Source organism: Ciconia boyciana, chromosome 10, assembly GCF_034638445.1.
Source record: "Ciconia boyciana chromosome 10, ASM3463844v1, whole genome shotgun sequence".
In the NCBI taxonomy this organism is placed as follows: Eukaryota; Metazoa; Chordata; class Aves; order Ciconiiformes; family Ciconiidae; genus Ciconia; species Ciconia boyciana.
This window is the reverse complement of record NC_132943.1, coordinates 12104709-12125020: the sequence shown is the minus strand read 5'-3', so window position 1 is coordinate 12125020 and position 20312 is coordinate 12104709. Positions and strand designations below refer to the sequence as shown.

Sequence of the window (20312 nt, the reverse complement as noted above, 5' to 3'; positions counted from 1 at the left end):
ATTACTTAGAGGTGTGTGAGAAATGTCTGTGCTGCCGTGCTCTACCCTTCACAGACCTCTCCAATTTCCACCCTCACCCACAGTAAGTTCAGACCTCTCCAGTTGTTACAAAGCCAACCCAAGACACACTCCAGCAGGCTGCCATCTTACTCCAACACTTCAGGGACCAGAGGGAGGAGCTGCAGGGAGAAGGTCCCTTTCCAGCAGTCTGTTTGTCTGATTGCCATGTAGCAGTGCTCTTGCTTCCCTGCTGCAGGTTCCTGTGCAGCAGGGACAGCTGTCACTCCATCAACCCACTCTGTGTCTGCATAGTCTGACCAGAGCATCCTGGCAGAGCAAGGAATGCCTGAAGGGGACGCATCTTGCTGGGAACATGCCCTGCTATTCAGAGAGCTGGGAGGAAGGAATAGTGCTAACTTCATTACTTGGATCCTACAAAACCAAGTGTACTTAGCCAGCTCCAGGAAGTTCACAGACGTGGCCAAGGTCTTGCTGGCTCCTGCAGTTACTAATTGAGTCCCAGCCATGTGCTCTGCAGACACTGTCCCTGTTTGGAGCCAGCCATGACTCAGCTTCATGCAAACTCCATTAAACCCCATACAGAGCCCCTTCCCTTTTGGGTCTTGTTCATGGCACCAGAGGTATTTTTTCTAAAACAAGCTTGCCTAGTACAAAAAAAAAAAAAAATCTGTTGGCACATTGTGTGAAAAGTGGCTATTTTTGCATCCCAGCATAAAGATAAACACTGGCGCTAAAAAAACCAGTAACCTCCCTAGTACTCAGCAGAAAATCCGACTGTATACAGAAAGAAAATCTCCGTTCTTGGCAGTTCTTCCACCTTCATCTTCTGTAACTTCTTCCCTTTACAGCCTTAAATTTACCCTCCAGTAGCTGGAGATAAGTCCCATTCCTACTCCCCATCTGCTCCCTTAGGAACCAAGGATTTCCTGATGGCCAGGATCAAGGGGAGGCATGCCCAGGTCCTGGCGGAGACAGGAGGAATTCCAATCTGTTCTATTTCAGCAGAGAATCTGCCACTGTAGGGCATGAGTTTGGATGGCTAAATATGTGCATTAGGGTCCTGTAGTATTTTCAGGAGCTCCTAACTCCCACTGGAACCACTTGGAGGGAGGAAGCTGAGCCCTTTGTAGACCTCACCAGGTACCTATCTGCAATGTCTCCAGAAGTTCATGAGCACATCACACTGATCAGCACAGACATTTTGGTTCAGATTCAGGTGGCAAACCAGAAGTATTCAGTGCTGTAAAAGGTATCATAAGGGTATCTCTCCTGGCCCCCAGCTGCCTCCTTAGAATAGCATAGGTCTGTCAGCACTTTGTCAGACCTGTTATTCCCATGAGGATATTTCAGCTACCCCAGGGCTCTTAAATGGTACTAGATGCTTATGTTTAGACAGCTAAATTACACCCTATGCATGCAATTTAATTTAATGTCACTCCATTTTAATTGAATGTTAAGACTCTGTGTTCAGCCTTCATAGCTAGGAGAAACCAGTTGACATGACAGATAAGTCATATTTAAATCAAAGCCTATGTAGTTTACTCAACATAGACATAGCTTGACTTGCATAGGGCCCCTGCAGTTAAAGAGGCCTTAGGGGGACTCTGCAGTTTATTGCCAGCCTCTCTGAAACCACAGTTATTTGCATGTGAGCTTCAAGAGAGTTAAAAAACTAAACAAAGAAATGCAGAGATCCAGAGCTAAAATCAGTTATGGGTGGTTCTGTCTGGCAGGGGGTTAATAGTTTTCCATGACTGACTGCTATTTTTATCTCTTCTAGGAAATTCAGCAAAGACACAGTCTGGCCAACTCTATCTCTTCTTATTTAATCAAGCCTGTCCAGAGGATCACAAAATACCAACTCCTACTGAAGGTACCTTAGTGAGCTGCCCAAATCAGCTCATGCAGTGCAGTTTCCAGGTGTGATGAGTTAACTTATTCTTAAGGGAGCTGCTTCATCACCTGTACATGACCTGTAAGCAGCTACTGCTGAGCTGCTACTCGTACTTCCCAGGCCTGAGCATGGCAACAAAGTGTGAAATCAGGTTGGGTGTTTTAAAGGAAAAGACTCACAGAAAGAAAAAAACAAACAGTAAAAACCTGATCACCTGTTTCAACTGGGGTTTTTTGTATCCGGGTGGACTCAACCCTAAAAAGCGAGAACTGGGAAAGGGAAATTGAAGGGGTGACAGAACTGTTTACTTTCCTTCTTGCTAAGTTTGTCACATGTAATAATTTTATTAAAGGCTTTGGTGACAGCAGTAATGAACTTTGGGAAATTTCACTGACTCTTGACTGAGACTCCTTCACTGGCATTAGATTCTGTTTGGGAGCTGACACTTTTGTTTGAAAAACATGGAAAAGCTTCATATACAAAGCAAAGAACTTCCAAGTGAAACATTAAGATTTCCCATTGAAAAAAACCCACCTTTGTTGGTTTGTTGTAAATTGGTTACAGGTTTTTGCAGTATCTTGTGAGTAGGTGAACTTTAGATCTAACTTAACCAGCCACTGTTCACTTCAAAACTAGTAAACCAAAGAAGAAAAAATATCTGGAAGATAAGGGAAGAGACAGATTCTGACTTTAAAAAGCTAGGACCAGATATGATACTTGCATCTCTTTAAAGCTTCCTGTGTATATACCTAGTACAGCTATGCTGTACTAGGAAGGTACTTACTGAGTACATTCAATGTGTTGACAAATCTGTGCTTTGTACCAGTTTACTGAAACACACAGGTTTACCATAGACTTGTGAGCGCTGTGGGACAGCAAGGCTGCACTGCACAAGCCATCTGCTAATGGAAAGGCTAAAACACCCCTTTCAGTCATCACCCCTTTGGTCTCCTCCTCAGGTGAAGCGTTCCTGAAGGGACCTCCCTGTCCTGGGCACAGCACACTGCCAGCCCTGCCTGCACTGCGGTACTCACCAGCACTGCTGGGTCAGGCAGGGGTCCCTGCAACCCAGCTGGCACAGCTGGAGTGACTGATATCTGCTGCGTAGGCATAAGTCCTCAGAAGTCTTCTGAGTGCACGGTCTCACTGGAGAGCACCTTGTTTTGCCTTGCTTTGTAGTCATTCCCATTTGATCCCCACTACCTGTGAGCATCCACAGTGGGTTTTGATGCAGTTCAGCTTTCTCCTGTCACTGATAGTGAAGCAGTTGCATGTACCAAGTAACACAATTGGATATATAGCCAGCATGTTAGTCAGAGTTTGTTCATAGGTGTTCTGCATTGCTTCTTAGGAACTGCTAACCTGCTGCGAGGAGGGCAAAGGGGAACTCAAAGATGGTCTGGAAGTGATGCTCAGTGTCCCAAAGAAGGCCAACGACGCAATGCACGTCAGCATGCTGGAAGGTAGCAAATGGGCAGGTGGCTGGGGCAGGGGAGGGACCCCCTGGTAAATGAAGCCTTCTTGTAACTTGTGTAGAGTTAGTACAGGTTGACTGTAGCAATGCTGTTGATTGATCATAATTTTCAGATACTTCCTAGCTCCTTTCTGATATTTCTCCAGAAGTCTTGGAAGAATAAAGCTGGCTAGGAAGTGCTGGGTTTTTATTTATTTGTATCTTATGAGTGTGTATATATGTATTTATATGTGTGCATATATGTATATACACGTATGTGTGTGTATATATATACAATGTATATATATATATTTGGTTAAAACATTCTTACTGAATGAAACAAAAAACCCCTCCTGAAACAGTATCAATTTAGCTGCTGGCAGCCATAACGATTATTGGATGAAAACATTTCTAAATCCTGTCTCAACATTTCAAAATAAAAAGTTCTGGTTTTCTGAGTCAAAACAGCTTGTGTTTGAAAGTGTTAGTATAATTATCCCAAAGATAAAAAAAAGGAAAAAAGTATTGTTAAAAAGTATTTCAAAATTACAGAAAAAAAATATTTTTATTGCCCCAAAGTTAAGTCTTTTATTAGCTTTTTGATGTGTGGAGTATTTCTAAAATTTAAAAATTTTATTCTGGAGAGAGATGCTTTATTGTCTCTCAAACATTTTCTTGGCCTGGGAAAATAATTTCCAGCCTGGCTTGAGTCAGAACCAGGAAACAAGAAGAGTACTAAAACAGGCAAGAAGAAGGAAATGGTGCTAGTAGCTAAGCAGCACATTAAGACCAGGTGATGAAAACTGCAGGGGGGCAAACTGACCCAGTGCTGTGGTTTAGCCCCAGTCGGCAATTAAGTACCACCCAGCTGCTTGCTCACCCTCCCCCCCGGTGGGATGGGGGAGAGAATTGGAAGAGCAAAAAGTAACAAAACTTGTGGGTTGAGATAAGAACAGTTTAATAACTGGAACAAAATAATAATAATAATAATAAATGGTAATGGAAGGAAAACAACAAGAGAGCAAGAGAGGAACAAAACCCGGGGGGGGGAACCAGTGATACAACCGCTCACCACCCGCCAACCAATGCCCAGCCCATCCCCAAGCAGCGATCACACCGGCCAACTCCCCCCAGTTTCTATACTGAGCATGACGCCATATGGTATGGAATAGCCCTTTGGCCAGTTGGGGTCAGCTGTCCTGGCCGTGCCCCCTCCCAGCTTCTTGTGCACCTGGCAGAGCAGGGGAAGCTGAAAAGACCTTGACCAGTGTAAACACCACTTAGCAATGTTGCCTCGCTGGCAGCAACAGCCAAAACATCAGCGTGTTATCAATATTATTCTTATACTAAAATCCAAAACACAGCACTATACCAGGTACTAGGAAGAAAATTAACTCTATCCCAGCTGAAACCAGGACACCCAGCATAGGTAGAAACACTATAAAGATGGTTTTAACTGTGGTGTCTGGTGAAAAGCAAGGTTTCCCAAAATAACGCCTGGATAATCTGTCCCCATAAGATGACCAGCACCATGCAATAATAAAGAAGAAGGGATGACTTTGTTAGGGTAGACAAGGACTTGGACAGTTGTCTTCTGAATAAAACATTATTCCTGAATATTTGGAGCAGGGACCAGTGCTGCTTGGTGCTTTCCCAGGTCTATCTGGCATGAGCAACAGCAGGCTGTGCTGGTGGAGGAGCAGTCCCCAGCTCTGGAGAGAAGTGTGACCCACAAGCTGCTGAGACAGCAGCTAGGAGGGCACCTGGCACTAGGGACTCCTTTTTCCCTCAAGCCTCCCACAGGAGGGAGTCCTGTGATCCTCAGCCATGTGAAGGTTTTTGACAAGCAGCTTGGAAGGTGAGAAACTCCTCCTGGAAAGCTTGTTTCTGACACAATACCAATTTGCTTTCATAGATGTAGGTCCCCCATGCCACTGCTGTGGACTCACAGGCCCTTGAAGGTTGGGTTAGCATGCTTGAAGGCATCATGGTATGATGGGGCACTTCCAGCTACTACACATTATGTTTCTCTGAATTTGTGTTGACGTGCATAAGATTCCTTGCATTGCAGTTCTTTGTACAGTAACCACCACTGAAACCTTTATAATAATTAAGTAATTACTCCTACACTTTAGCAGCAGTCTCATTTCACAGATATGACGTATTTGCCTCTGGTGAAATAATTATATCATTGCAGTAGGAAAAAAAAAAAAAAGAAACATATTTTCACTGGGGCAATGGATGCCCATTAATGTCCTTTCAGAATATGGATAAAAAAAGAGAAAGACCCTTTTATTTCAAGTCCTTACTGCTCTGGTGTTTCTGGGCATTACTGGTCCCAAGAACAAATACAAGCCAATCTATTTTGTGGTTTTAGGGTTTGATGAGAACCTGGACGTCCAGGGAGAGCTGATTCTTCAGGATTCCTTCCAAGTGTGGGATCCCAAGTCTCTCATTCGGAAAGGCCGTGAGAGGCATTTGTTTCTCTTTGAAATCTCTTTGGTGTTTAGCAAAGAGATCAAAGATTCTTCAGGACACACAAAATATGTTTACAAGAACAAGTTACTGGTAGGTGTGGCTGCAAAGAAAATATTCTGGGTGTTGTGTTTCTTGTAGGTAGAGGTGGAGTTTGGGGGATGGCTCGCATGTGCCCATGCTGGGCTGGGGATACTCATGCCACCTGGAAGGGCTGGCTCTGGGCCCTGCAGGGCTCACCTGCAAGCCAAGCTCGCAGTGAGTCTGGAGAGGTTTAAGATAATGAGATGTGAAGGGTGGGTGGGAAATGCAAGGGGGATCACTCAAGCCATTCACTTCCTTGCCATACCCTGGTGGTTTTCTGTTTATCTGTGTGTAACAAAGCAGAGACAAGATCTCACTTCCCTATCCATCCCTGCCTCCCCACTTCTCCCTACAAATGTAAAGTTTTCTGGACTTGTGATGCTTTATATATATGAAATCTCTCATCATCTCTCCTCCACACTAGACCTCAGAACTGGGAGTGACTGAACATGTTGAAGGAGATCCCTGTAAATTTGCTTTGTGGTCTGGACGAACACCATCCTCAGACAATAAAACAGTGCTGAAAGTAAGTCTTTTCTGCTTGTTTTCTTTGCCTTTAGAGCTGCTAGTTGAGGCCTTGGGAGCACTAAATGAAAGGTCAGTTTCCTCTCTCCTCGTATTCGCATGGCTTCTATGTCTGTCAGCAGGGTCATGCCTGCGTCAGGAGCAATTCAGCTCTAAGGCCTCAGTATGAATCAAGACAGTGCAGTCGTGCAGCCTTGCTGAAATTGCATCTCTTGCAACCTGGGTTGAGCAGCTGCACACTGACACAAGGCACATCTCAGGGTGTTTGGCTGGGAGGTGTAATTCCCTTAGTCCTTTGCCACTGGGCTTATCAACAGTCAACCTATTCCTCACACCTCCAGAGCTGACAGCCGTTTCTGTCAAGTGAGTTTCTAATGAAGTATTCATTTTATAGTTATTTTGTCTGAGGAAATCCCAGCTGTGTGCTGATAACCTATTTCCCCTCCGCAGAGCATGCTGTATTGCTAGCATTAAATATATTTATCCAGAGCTTAGCTGCTTTACTGTTGCTTGCCAAGTAGGTCTGGTAAAAATACCTCAGTTCTCCTCGGCTTACCAGGTACTCCAGCAGCTAAAACAATACAGCAGAGGGGAGAAACAGTTAATCATGCATTTTCATCAGCCAACCACGATTCTTCTACATAGGAGGTGACATGCTGGGAATACGATAAAGTGTCTGTCTTTCTGCCTTGTGGAACTTTAGGCATCCAGTATTGAAACAAAACAGGAATGGATCAAAAATATCCGGGAAGTCATTCAAGAAAGGATTATCCATCTGAAAGGAGCTCTGAAAGAGCCCATTCAGCTCCCCAAGACACCAGCAAAGCAGCGAAACAACAGTAGAAGGTAACCTCAGTCATTCCGTACAACGTGAAATCACTAGCATTTTCTCAGCCAACAGCAGTGTAGTGTCTGGGGGCTTTTGACTGGGTTCGCTTACTTTTTCTTACTATAGTCAAAAGCAGTTTTCATCATCTTTTGTTTTTTGCATGTTGTCTTGGCAAAAGTAGCTAGAAAGCTTTTCTATGATATACATACAAAGGTCTTTTATTTTAGTACTCCAAAGTATTGGAGAGAAATTAACAGTAAAAATTCTTCAGAGTCCAAAGATATGTTTCTTTCCCAAAGTAGAATTTCAGTACTTCACATTTGAGTAACACATTTTTTCCCTGTTTGGCATTTTGAATTGTTTGACAATGAAAATCACAGCCGGTCATGATGATATATTACTACAGAGGAGAATCTGTGTTCATCATCAAATACAAACTCATTTCAGCCTGTGAAGTAATACTAAATTTTTTTTATTGACATCTTTGAATCCTGGATTAAGTAGAAATTATAGAAAATTAATTGTTCTTTTGCTGTCATGCTGGCATTCCCAAAAGCCACCTGTAATTTGAGCATCTCTATTTCCTCATCAAGTTTTATCACTCTCTTAGTTCAGGCTGTATTATAGAGGCATCCAAAGCATGAGTAACCAAGGTCACCCAGGAGATCGGTAGCAAAGCAGAGATCCAAACATTTCTTCCTGGGGACATGCACGAATACAATAATTTTCTAGTACAGAATGGGAATCTTAATTTTTTTTTCTTTGTCCTTAAATATGTATTTTGTATTATTTAAATCTTTATTTTGAAAGACCAGTAAAAATTTAGGAGAACTATATCTGTACAGCAAAAGGGAAGAAAATACCTTCTGTTAGTAGATTCATAGAGGTAGACTTGTAGAAGTCTACACTGTCTTTATTTATGTTTGTTTGGATATAATTTTTATGGCTCTAGTATTAAATTCCTGAAAATGTGGTTCCTGTGAGACAAAAGAAATACCCCTTCCTTCAGTGTCATGTGTAGCCTGGGCTGAATGGTTCTGGTTAAGGCAGAAATCTAACTGAAGGAAAATTTCTGCCTGACACCCTCATTACAGACCTATTTCTGAACACCAGAGTATTCATATGCAGGCAACGGCCATCCTGTTTCCAGCAACAAACGGTGTGATTATGTGCTAATCCCAACCCTATGGCTGAGGGTGACATAATTTTAAATTGCAAGCTACATAGCAACATGGGCTGCATCAGTGAGGTAATTTTAGCACAAAGCCAGCTCTGGCACGCTGACTCGGCACTTCTAAAATCCACCTATAAAGTTGTGCACATTCCAAGGTGGTGTGTTAAGTAAGCATCGTTGCTTCCTATTATGTCTTTTGCAGAGATGGAGTAGATGATGCAGACAGCCAAGGAGATGGCAGTAGTCAACCTGACACCATTTCCATTGCATCCAGGACATCACAGAACACAGTGGACAGCGATAAGGTAGGACTGAAATGTGAAAATACTCTGCTGTTAATCGTCCCCAGAAAAATGTAAGTGAAGAGCAGAGTAGAAGGCATAATAAAGCAACCTGTCTTCTACTGAGTGAGTTGAAACTTGTATTGCCCTATGCTAGGCGATTAAAACCCAGTCTGTTTCTAGGTGCTCACCAGTACTGCTGTTTTACATGGTAACATCTCTGTTACTGCAGCTTCTTTGTAGTTAATACACAGAGGATGAATTGGCTCTGAAGAAACACAGTCCAGAGCAACCTTTTCTTCCCTAGTAGAATGTGCCCTGTGGGAGCCAGCTTCTGAATCAGCAAACAGTTGGTTATGTTCCGTATTTGCCCGCTAAAAATCACTAGTTTGTTGGAGGGAATACAGATGCTTACACACCAATTAATACAGCAAAATTGGGATCCTGGCTGGTATCTTGAGAGCCTGGGAGACCTACCCTTTCCAGAGACTGTGATTCTGGACCCCACTCCTCATGGACATATGGTGGAGCGTATGGATGGCCCTGAGACACGCTAGATTCTGTTGGGATGCTGCACGCTGTTGGCACGTATGTACTGGTCATTTTACTTATCAGATGATCTGAGTCCAGATTCCTGCCTCCACTAGGATGCCTGACTTGAATTTGTCACCCTGATACCTCCAACTGCGGTTTTCAGCTGAATTAGCAGTTGGTGGTAGGAGTAAATGGGCTGTTAGTAATAATTTACCTTAGCTACGCTGATGGGGTTTGTCATATCCACCGAGAGAATGTCCATATTCTCTTCATGTGTTGTTTTGAAACCATCTATAACTTGCAAAAGGATGAATTCTGCAGAACTGTTCTGATTTATCTGTTTGTCAGGGCTTTAATTATGCTGCCACTTACACGAGGTAAGAAGGGTGTCTTCACAAAATCAGAATTCAAGTTTATGGTTGTAAAATTCACAAGTAAGGTTCAGTGCAGAGGTTATTTTGAAAGCTGGACTCAGAAATAGGAGTTAATTGCAAATAAATTACCTTTGTAAGACCACCTGTTGTATTTATCTTAAAGGCATGTTCCCATGCTTTTGGTTTATTTTGACTGATAATGTGCATTAGAAAAGTATTAATCCTCACAATCCAAAGGCCACTGTAATGTATGCAAATACTTTGCCTGATGCTGAAGAAGTACTTTCTTATGTCTTCAGTCTACATGGACTCGCCCTGCTTTTCCATGTTTTTCACATTTATCATTCCTGAGAAAGGCACTGACTTAGTAGAGTATTTGAGTTCATGCTTAATTTTAAGCATTCGCATAAGCTTTGCTCATTTGTCCCAAGCCCATTGACTAAGTTGCATGAATTATGGTAGACAGGCAAGGTCTAGGTAAGATGCTCCATATTGCATGCTGTAGCTGCATACAGCACAACAATAGTGCCAACAGCACAGGAAATGATCAAGCTGTACCCTGAAAGACATCATGGCATCCGTTGGTTTAAGGATGAAAGACTGTAAAGGGCTATAGGAATTTCTATCCAAAACCTTGTTTGAACTGAATGGAGAATGTGTGAGATAAATTGAGCACGAAATCGTGCAGGGGAAAATTTGTTACCACTGGGGAAAGGCTAAATCGGTTCTAGGGTTGTGTCATGTTTTTTACTTTTTTAAGGTGGGTAGGTTCACTTGCTGACTTAAGGCTATCTGTGTGTTTGTGTGTCCTTATAGAATAGAATAGCTTACTGAATAGAAACAAATTCCAGTGTACAGCTAAAGCTTAAATATACTTTTATGTGCTTTGTTGAATCTGAGCAACTAATGTATCATCCTTAAATAGAGAGGCAGTTCCTGCTGAACAGTTTCCTTATTGTCACTGATGCTAATGCCAGAATACTGTGGAGAATTTAGTCCCCAGAGTGCTGCATTACTGTGTCTTTGCTCCGAGGAAAATGAACTCTCCGCATCGCTTTATAGTTCTCTCTCAGTTTTTCTACACAATGTTACCCAAATTAATGACAGATGGAGCTGAGTTGTCTTACTTCCCGTTGAAGCAGCACTGAGACATACCTGCGTTCAGTCTCAGTTCAGACATCAGCTCTTATGCTGCTTGCACGAAGCCCTTAGCACATGTTAGCATCTGCTATGAGGGGACTCTACGTTGCAGTATCCCAAAGCTGTGCAAGGACCTAACAGACACAAGACTCCTAGTGGTGACATTTCACCATATGGGAACAATTCACTGTCATTCCAAGTTTTTTTACTCTCCAACTTTAAAATGTTTTTTTTTTTCTCCAGTGTGTAGTTGAGCTTATCTTCTAGGATGATCTGAGTGAGTCTTGTTGGACTGGGAAGATTTATCTTCTCACATAGGCTGGTACTGAGTTATCAGCACTGGAAGACTGTACCATATCATGCTCTCTAGTTAAGGTTTCTTGGCAGAGTTGATAGTGCTTGGTAAACACTGTAACATACATGCTAGAATTAGCTCATGTGGTAGCGATAAGAGCACCAATAGATAATGTGTTCAGCAAATAGTGGTTTCCCTGCCTATTTAACTCCAGTGTAGTCAGCACAGTTATTCCCAGGATTTCAGATTCAGGCTCTGAGTTTTTTCACAGCTGTAGCCTCTGTAGGTGACCTCTCTGTGTGCCCCAGTGAGATCTCCATCCAGAGGAGCCAGGAGAAAGAGCTCCTACCTTTAAAAACTCTGGCCGTTCACAGCAGCCTCATTTACAAATACATGCAAAGAGCTTTGCAGTGCTAGCAGTGTGCCAGGATGGCAGCAGATTAATCCTGCACTGGGACCATCTATGTATTAACTCAGTGCCAGAAACAATTCTCAAGTAACATTTAAGAGCTGATATTACTCTCTGAAGGCAAAAGAATTCAAAGATTTAGCTGACACACTTTGTCCTTTCCCTAAATCTTGCTATTATGCCCAAGGATTACCTAACACATTAGTTGAATGTTCAGACAAGAATGCCAAACAACATTTTAGACAAAGAAAACCACAACCTCTCAAAGATTCCCAATTTCAAGTAGCACTTCTACTTAATAACACTCCTTGTGCCTCAAGTCATATGTATTTCTTTCAACCTATTTGTGAGCCAACTCCTTCTGGGTTGCAAGTAGTGATTTCTGTCTCCTCTCTCATCATGGCACAGCCCTAGAGCAAAGCTTTACCTTTGCATTTGAAACTCCTAAAAAGGCAGAAGGTTTTTTGTTGTTAAGTGGGAATGAGATAACATTACTGTAAATTCAGCAAGGATTTTGCTTTCTCTCAAGGCAACTGAACCTAGCCATAACATTTATCAGGGGGATCATTTGGTACAGAGCATAGAGCACTTGACTGGGGGCCAGAAGAGCTGAGTCCTAGTGAGCTCTGTCACTCACTCTGTGAGTGACAGAGTGAGCTCTGTCACTCACATGTTGTATGCCATCACAAATTACATGATGGCACATTGCACTTGTCTCTTTTTTTCTTGTTTGGATTAGGAATTTGGGGGAGAGACAGGAATTCTTGCAAACATTACATTTGTACATTAATTATAACATTGTCCTGTGTTGTCCCAACACAGAATACAGACCCAAATTCAGAGCTGGTTTTGTATATTGAAGGAAATTCACAGCAATCTTTATGGTAGCAGACTCTGCTTTGAAAATATTCTTAATTATATGCCTGACTCCAGAAGTGTTACTAAGTCTTTAAATATTCAGGCTGTCCTGGCTGCAGGCAGTGGTCAGGTGATTATATGAGACTCTTCAGATTAAAAAAAAAAAAGTCCAAGCCTGTTTAGGAAAAAAAAAAGATTACTCCTGTCTTTTAAATTAAATACCTGTTTAAGTGGCTGCTTAAATCTGGATCTTAGTCCTTAATATCTTTAATTTTCTTGGATTTTTCTCTCTCAAAATTATATAAAGCAATTATCCCTGGGCTCATTTCATTTTCATTAGATACGATATAGTAGAAACACAGACTTCAAGTAATGTCTGTAGGTCTGCACCTTTGTAAAAGGAAAGAAAGAGAGAACACATGAAACGTTTATTTTTCCATTTGCAATCTATGACCTTTCCTATATGCAAGCTATAATCTAAAATATTTCATACATGGAAAAAGAATTATTTGTATTGTCATTTGGTATTATGTAAGTATTATATAGAGGGGGAAAAGTGGGTTCATGAACTGAACTCAGTGCTAAAGAATCAATAGATAATGAATACTATTACAGTAAGTGTAATTCTCATTGAGCATCCAAGTCAGGTCCTAGGTAACCTACTATGCAAAATTTCTTCATCCTTTTCCAAAAGGCAAACTAGACAGCTTTTGTTCTGTACAGTAAGCCCTCTTCAGCCTGCTATCTAAAAACCTCTCCTCAGGGAGAAATCCTTGCCCTGTTCAATTCATGGCAGACAGGATTTCAGTCTTTATATTTGGATTCAAAGCAGTGGGGAATTGCATAAAGAAAATGCTAGCATGCACGGCATTCTCATTTGTTAAGTCCATTGATCTATTGGCTTGTAAAACAGCTGTTTCTGGCGATACTGGTCCATCTTCTAATGGGGTTTTTTAGTTGGCTTTTGCAGAATGCTGAGCAGAGCAGTTCTCATTTCCTCCTGTTGGTTTTGGATGTGGAATAAAGCTCTGAAATGTGAACTGAAAAGTTTTTACTCTCTAAAAATAAACATACACGATATACTTTTATCTTTTCCATTAGATACTGGACTCAGCTCATCTTTCAGCAGTCATGAGACTGAGATCTTGACCTCTTCCACATCAGTGGTATTATATAAAATCTGGGAATAATCATTTTTCTAATTGAAGGTAATTGGTATAAGAGCAGAGATTTTAGAATTAAGGCTTGTTAGAACAAGTCACCTGGGGACAGATTCTCTTTTCTTGAATGGCTTCTAATCAAGGTACAATAGCTTCCTCCCTGTGATATTGTTACTGAAGCAGAAGTTAGGATCTGATGCAGGAAGTACTGCTTCACATTCTTCATTAGGAAGAATTCTCAGTTCCTTGGAAGTTTCCTTTTCAAGTAACAGGGATATGAGGAGTGCCTTGATCACCTACTTTCTTCCTTGAGGCTACTAAGTATTTTGGGTTTGAACTCCATAAAGTTGTGCACCAACATGCTGCATGTTTTTCTAAATAGGTAGCATTTCCTTGAACTATTGCCTAGTGTTAATATGTGCTGATTAAACCCACCAAAATTACCAAATGGAAATGCCCACTCGTTCAACAGTAAAGGAAACTTGTTCTGTTACATACCTCACAAGGAGGACATAAGGAAAATTACTATGTTTATTAGATGCCACCATCAACTTACACAATACAAAGTGGTCAATCATTGCTTCCCAGCATAAATTAATCTGGAAATTAAGTATTGAAACTAAAGTGCCTAAAACCAAAGTTGAAAAGCCAATGATCCCACTCTGACTGGGCAGCTTACAAATAAATTAAGTATGTTAAGGTGAGCAAGAAGTTTACAAATATTCCCTTCTCTGAAACTGAAACTCCCATCAGCTGGAGTTGAGCCACTTGCTTCCAGCAATGGGAGTTGCAAACCTGACTACAGCAAGAAGGAAGCTCCTGGTTGCTGATGGCTGGCATCGTTCCCTAAATGTCACTGAGGGAAAAGTCTTCTCCCTCACACTAGCATAAAGCTGACCTAACAGCCCAGCGCCATGTGTGCCCTGCTCTCCCCGTCACAAGACATGTATCCTGCAAATAAAAGGTGGGTTTCCGCGTGGTTTGCATTGGCATGAAGGCATAGGCACTTCAGAGTAGGGTCTAGTTGCAAATTTGTATTTACACACAAGCCCAGCTCTGTAGCCACTTGAAAGTGGAACTAGCCCCTTGGAGCATGCTAGCACTTGGACCATGATCCTTGCTACTATCAGCATTACACATCAGCTCTGCCTGGATCATAAAGCTGATTCCACCAGAGATTTCTCTGGTTTTGGTACTAATAACGTTCTTCTGTTCTGTGCTCTCAGACTGGCCTGGAATCAGCAGCAAGCCTAAGGCTCCTCTCAAAGGTGGATGACTTCGAAAAGCTCAATTAAAGACATGACAGCATTTGCTACAAAATAATGAAATTATAATAATCTTTCAATGAAAATCCCCTTGAAATAAGAACATCAACACAAGGAAAAAACATTTAAAAAAATTAATATTAATATGAAACATTACATTGTCACATACAGAAAATGCAGAGCTGGGATAAAAATGAGAGATATCCTCATTTTCAGAGAGAGAATCAAAAGCACGGATAAATTAAAAACAATACCATAAGGCAAATGCATACATTAATTCTGCTAACAAGAGGACTCTCGCTAAGACTGAGCTGACAATTTTATTTCTGCTTAGTTTCTCAGCAAGGAAACTAATATACCAAGCAGAACTAAAAACTATATAGCAGATCTCTGTCTCTCTTCAATGCTATTAAAGTATTCTGTAGCTTTCAGTTATATACTTTACTTTCCTGAAGCAGTTTTTCCTTTGAACCCCTGGTACTAGGGTTTTTTTAAATTACCTCTAGGCTCTTACAAAATATTTACACAGCTAGCGATCCAAGCCCTCTAACCCTCTGGCATTATTATGGCACAATGTGTGCATCCCATGATCAAAGTTTTGGCTTTTTACATCTCTGCCAGTGAGTTCTGTATTGAGTCATGCGCAAGCGACACATTTCTACTGCAGCACCGGAGGAATTTTAAGGGACAAGAGCTGTTCACCCCCAGCAGTGCTTGTGTATGGTCAAAACAGGTATCACTATGGATTGGAGTCTATGCAGTACTTGAGCAGTGGGATGGAACTGAATAGAAAACACCTGCCACTGGAAAGTCAATCTGCCAGTGGTTAATGAATGCCATAAATTGTAGCTGATGTGAAGGAAGTCGGAAGGTATGATGTAAAAAATCTGACTATGGCAGAGCTAAGGGAGGGCATGATCATGGGAATATGGAGTGGGACGGTAAAGCAGGTAGTCACTTAAATACAGAATCTGGAGTATTTCTTTAGAAATCTTCCTGTTTTCTGGAGCCCTGTGAAAGGTGATGCATATAGAGTTGTCTGCCAGGTGAGGCTGGGCATGACTTGAAAAGGTTTCTTCCTCTAGCCTATATATTTTACTCTCAGTAAATTAGATTTAACAACTGTGAGTTTCTAAAGGGCAAAGGAAGAGAATGATTTGGTCTCATTCATGTAAGTATTGTTCTGGTTATTCTGCACTAATCCTGTCCAGACAAGTGATGTGCCAGAATTCAGTAGTGTACTGTCTGGAGTGCTGCTCCCTTATAGTGACTATTGAATTACGGTGCCACAAGTAAAATTAAATTTATGTAATAGAAAATGACTGCTGACTGTTAAGTGAATTTTTCCTGTGAAGATATGATAAAGAAAAGAGGAGTGAGTTATGACTCCAGAGGATATATTTTTAGTGTTTGGATGCTGCCTAGCATTAGTGCAGTTGTCACACTGAGTTCTTACTGCCCTCACCTGTGGAAAAGGGAGAACATGATAGCAGCAAAGGAAAACCTGACATAAAACATCTTGGCACTTTAATTAGCCTTCTTGAGTGCTCACTAGCTATAGGTTGTTAACTCTTTTCAAGATACTGTCATGTAGTAGCAAAATGTTTATCTTATCAAGGAAATAAATTGTTCAGCCAGGAGCTGACATGTCTCTCTCTCTCTCTAATGGTAGTTTCTTAAAATTTCCTTAGGCTTTGGGACACTACCTCTCAATTCTTGCTCTGAATCTTGGCTAGGACCCCCGTAAATTCAACTCTTCCATGGGAAAAATATACAAATATATGTATCTTTTTTTTTTTACTGTGAATGGTTCCCTGAAACTGAGGTCACTGAAGTGACACTTGGAGCTGATAAAATAAGACTGTTTTATCTCTGCTGGCAATGCCTTCTTTGACATGAACTTGCCTTTTCTAAAATCATTCATGCTCAGTAATATTACTGTGGTGCCTTTTTTTGCTCTCTTTCCGAAGTATAAGTAAGGACTTTCCCTTTGCTTCCTGTTTTTCTTATCAGGAATGCAGCACTGCCAGTGTCATGAAATGTTCCAGCTTTTGAATTTGCAGAGCTGTACTTGCCTGTCTCCATTCGATTTTTTTCAGTCTTTTGGAAAAAAAACTTGAGGGTCTTGGAGCGAAGTATAACACACTCAAACAGACAAGGTTTAAATTACATCTTTAGCTTTCCAAATGAGGTCATCCCAGGACTGAAGTGCTACATGCACCTTATTTGACTCATTGTGCAAAGTTGCATGGGCACTCACAGAAAACTCTGAACCCCACATGTGATCCAAATAGTTAAAGCCATCCCTTGCTCAGAGAGTCAGTGCCAGGCCTATGCTCTGCCTTGGTATAACTTAATCTCTGTTTTGGGGACTTGGATGATAGGTCTCAAATTGCCTTTTTTTGTCTGTACACTGGTCACTATGACTTGTAGCTTTACCCACCTGTCATCTACAAGCGGAGTCAGTCAACAGCTCGGTTTTTTTTATTTATAATGCATGTAGCACAGGATCTCCAGCTCCTCAGCACAGGTATTAATACTGGCACTGCCTACAACAAATCTCCCAGGACAATTCTGGGGCCTTTGGCCCTTTTTTCCTGAGAACTTTGAAAAAATGGACTTTGGTCTTGCCTGGATTGGAACCACATTTCAAAACAAGGGAAAAAGTAATTCTTACCAACCTTGGTTTTCAGCCAGGTTTAATCCTGGCTTGAATTACATATTATCTGTCTTTTCCAGCACCCGTTTCTAAATGTAACAAGTAGATGATCAAGAGGTTTACCTCTGAGAAGTGACCTGTCAAGGGTGCAAGTGCTGCTGAGAGTAGGGACGTTTGCTTTCTGTTGTTGCCAGCAAGTATTTGTTGCAGCTGTGGGTGGAGGTAGCCACTAAAGACAGGCTGTCTTGTTTCAAAGAGCTTTCTCAGTAAAGTGTATGTATTCTTTTGAAAAACAAAGTAAAACATGAGCAGCTGCTTTTAAAATCTGACACTTGGAAGCACTTGTAAACTTCATAGTAATTGCTCAGGGAACTTCCTCTGAAGTCCTCACCATGTCCTTATCCACTGCTTACTGTACTGCAGGGCTGGACAATTCCCCCCGCAGCTACCTAAGAGATGATGACAGTGGATGAATTTCACCAAATGCCTCCTTTTTTATCCAGTAGTTGAATTTTAGTAAGACATTTCCTAGAGATTTGAGTGTTTCACACAACCCTGGCTTCACCACTGTGAAAATATAGCAAAGCCAAAACACAGGAAACAAGAAGGTACAAGCTTTGCAAGGCGTTTCTTTCTGACTTCAAAGGACATCTAAAGTAATATGAATAGTGTCAGATTTTTAATTATATGATATCAAAAAAGTTTTAAGCCTAATGTAACTGTTTCTAATGTGCCTAATGCACTCTGAAAGAAAAAAAAAAAAACAACCAAACAAGCTGCTTATGGAGAGTTCCTGCCTATGGAGAGTTTGCTGACTGTGGAGCAGCCTGTGGTTTCATTTCATGGACAAAAATGAATGAAGATCTGGAAATGTGGAGCATCTGTAGTGTCCATGGGAAATAGAAATCATATTGCTCATTGAGTAATATTCTGGGAAATAGCTTCATAAAAGGCTCACATGAAATTTGCTGTGCATCTTAAACATCTCAGCTGGGATTTCTGAAAATGCTGTTGAACTTTAGTGGGACCTCTGCTCTCAAAATGCTTGGACACAATTCTGTTCCCAAAGGAAAGCCATTCCTCTGGTGGTCTGTGAAGGGTAACTGGTCAGCACTCACAGGTTTATTTCCAGACCAGTGCAGAAGCAGCAGATATTTTCTTAACACCTCTCCCAGTCTTTTATTTGCAGCTATAAATAACTGCAGATATGAATACAGATTCAGTTGGGTGATCAGATGCTGAGAAGAGATCCAACTGAATGTCCCTGAAAGTGCAGTCCTAGGGAAAGGGATTCTTCAAAAATTTTTTTTCAGCATTTTTCTCCATGCATAATGGGCGGTTACACCCAGGACAGATAAAGTATGCTCCACTTCTTTTATAAAGTGCATTCTTTTGTAAATTTTCATTTCTGTTGCTATCTGTTTCATAAAGAACACTTGTTATTGATTTTCATAGATTTTTTTTTTCATTTAGGAAATAAGAATCAGCATTCAGCATGCTTTCTGTCTCATTCTTAGATCATTTCAATCTAATGCATCTTTTGGTGGAAAATAAGTAAATCGGTAACATTTGAAAACATAAGTCAAGTCCCTCTGATAAAAAAAGTGTATGGAACTCCTCCAGGCTGAAGCTCTCCTGAGAACATTGTAGCTATGAATATCAAGCGTCAACACATTCATGTGAGGGTATTTAAATGTAATTTCTGTCAGCCCACTTGATGTCTCCTTTCTGTTCCTGCAAGCAGTGTGAAAACCAGATTCTATTCTAATGTGCTGATGAACACATTCCCCTTACAGGTGCAAGGCACACAGCTAAAGGTCATCTTAGTTGATATAACGAGAATCCTAAATTCACTGCTAATGTGGTATCTCTCAATCATGAGACATTTCTGAAGAACATGTGATCCTGCTTAGACGGCATGGATGTAATTTTAAAGTGTACAGGAATAAGGTGCAGAATGCTGTCCTTGTAAAGATGGTTGAAACTCAGCTGTGGACTACACTATGGCGTTAAATGACAGGAAATAAATCATGCTTCATATCAATAAATCTATATTACCAAACAAAAAAAGATGTTTTGATGCCTGCTGTGAAGAAAGAGGATGTTTAAGTTATGAGGACATTTATGTGAATCAGTTTGATGCAATCAAAACAGAATAAGAAGGAAGGAAGTGCAGTAAAATCCCTGTCTTTCTTTCAAAGACATCAGCAACCCGAGTGATTTTAAAATAGGATTCAAATAAATTATTGATTTGCACAGAAGAATTAAAGGATATTCTGTTTTTCAGCTCTAAAGAGAAACCAGCTGTTGTTTGACTTTTATAAATGTGCTGTGATTTTCAAAGAATCAGATGTCGAAGATTTGTTGCCGTTTATGTTACATTAGAAACTGAGTTGGACCTCAAATGGCAGAGGAGCTTCTAGATCTGAATTGATCTTTGAATGGGAAACAGTTAAAATTGATTCATGTTAGTCAAAAATAGTATTTTTCCCAGCAAGATTCTGTCTGTAACGGTTAGACAAAAATACATATATTAAGAGATCAAGTGGCTGAGTTCCTTTTTGCTCTAAATATATGCTAATGAGAGTGCAAGCTGAACTGTAAGTCATTAAAGGCCATTTATTTCGTCATTATTGCTTATCAACATTAACATTCAGTGATCTGTGAATCATTCACTAATTCCTTCCCTTTCTCCTCATGAGCAATTCCTTTTCACTTTTGTTCTTGCACTTCTTACACAGCATAGAATGACAGTACTGGGCTATGACACTGGTGAGGTGATTCCTTGGGCTGCCCTCCGACTTACTCGCTTTGTCACATCTGAAGAGAGTACACTGGCACTTGCCAAGACCTACGGTCTGAAAGGTCCGAGCACCGCTTTG

The 20312-nt window shown here is 41.0% G+C and overlaps 1 protein-coding gene across 12 annotated transcripts in view; it reads left to right on the top strand.

Moving 5' to 3' along the window:
- KALRN (kalirin RhoGEF kinase) overlaps positions 1–20312 on the top strand; it is a 534671-nt gene that overhangs the window by 385420 nt on the left and 128939 nt on the right. For all 12 annotated transcript variants that reach the window (XR_012044472.1, XR_012044473.1, XM_072875252.1 and 9 more), the window contains 6 exons: positions 1802–1894; positions 3267–3378; positions 5746–5936; positions 6352–6453; positions 7156–7298; positions 8658–8760. Coding sequence is in view for 10 of the 12 variants with exons in the window: in XM_072875252.1 (XP_072731353.1) it covers positions 1802–1894; positions 3267–3378; positions 5746–5936; positions 6352–6453; positions 7156–7298; positions 8658–8760 (744 nt within the window). In the remaining 2 variants the exon portion in view is untranslated. The remainder of the gene's footprint in view (positions 1–1801; positions 1895–3266; positions 3379–5745; positions 5937–6351; positions 6454–7155; positions 7299–8657; positions 8761–20312) is intronic.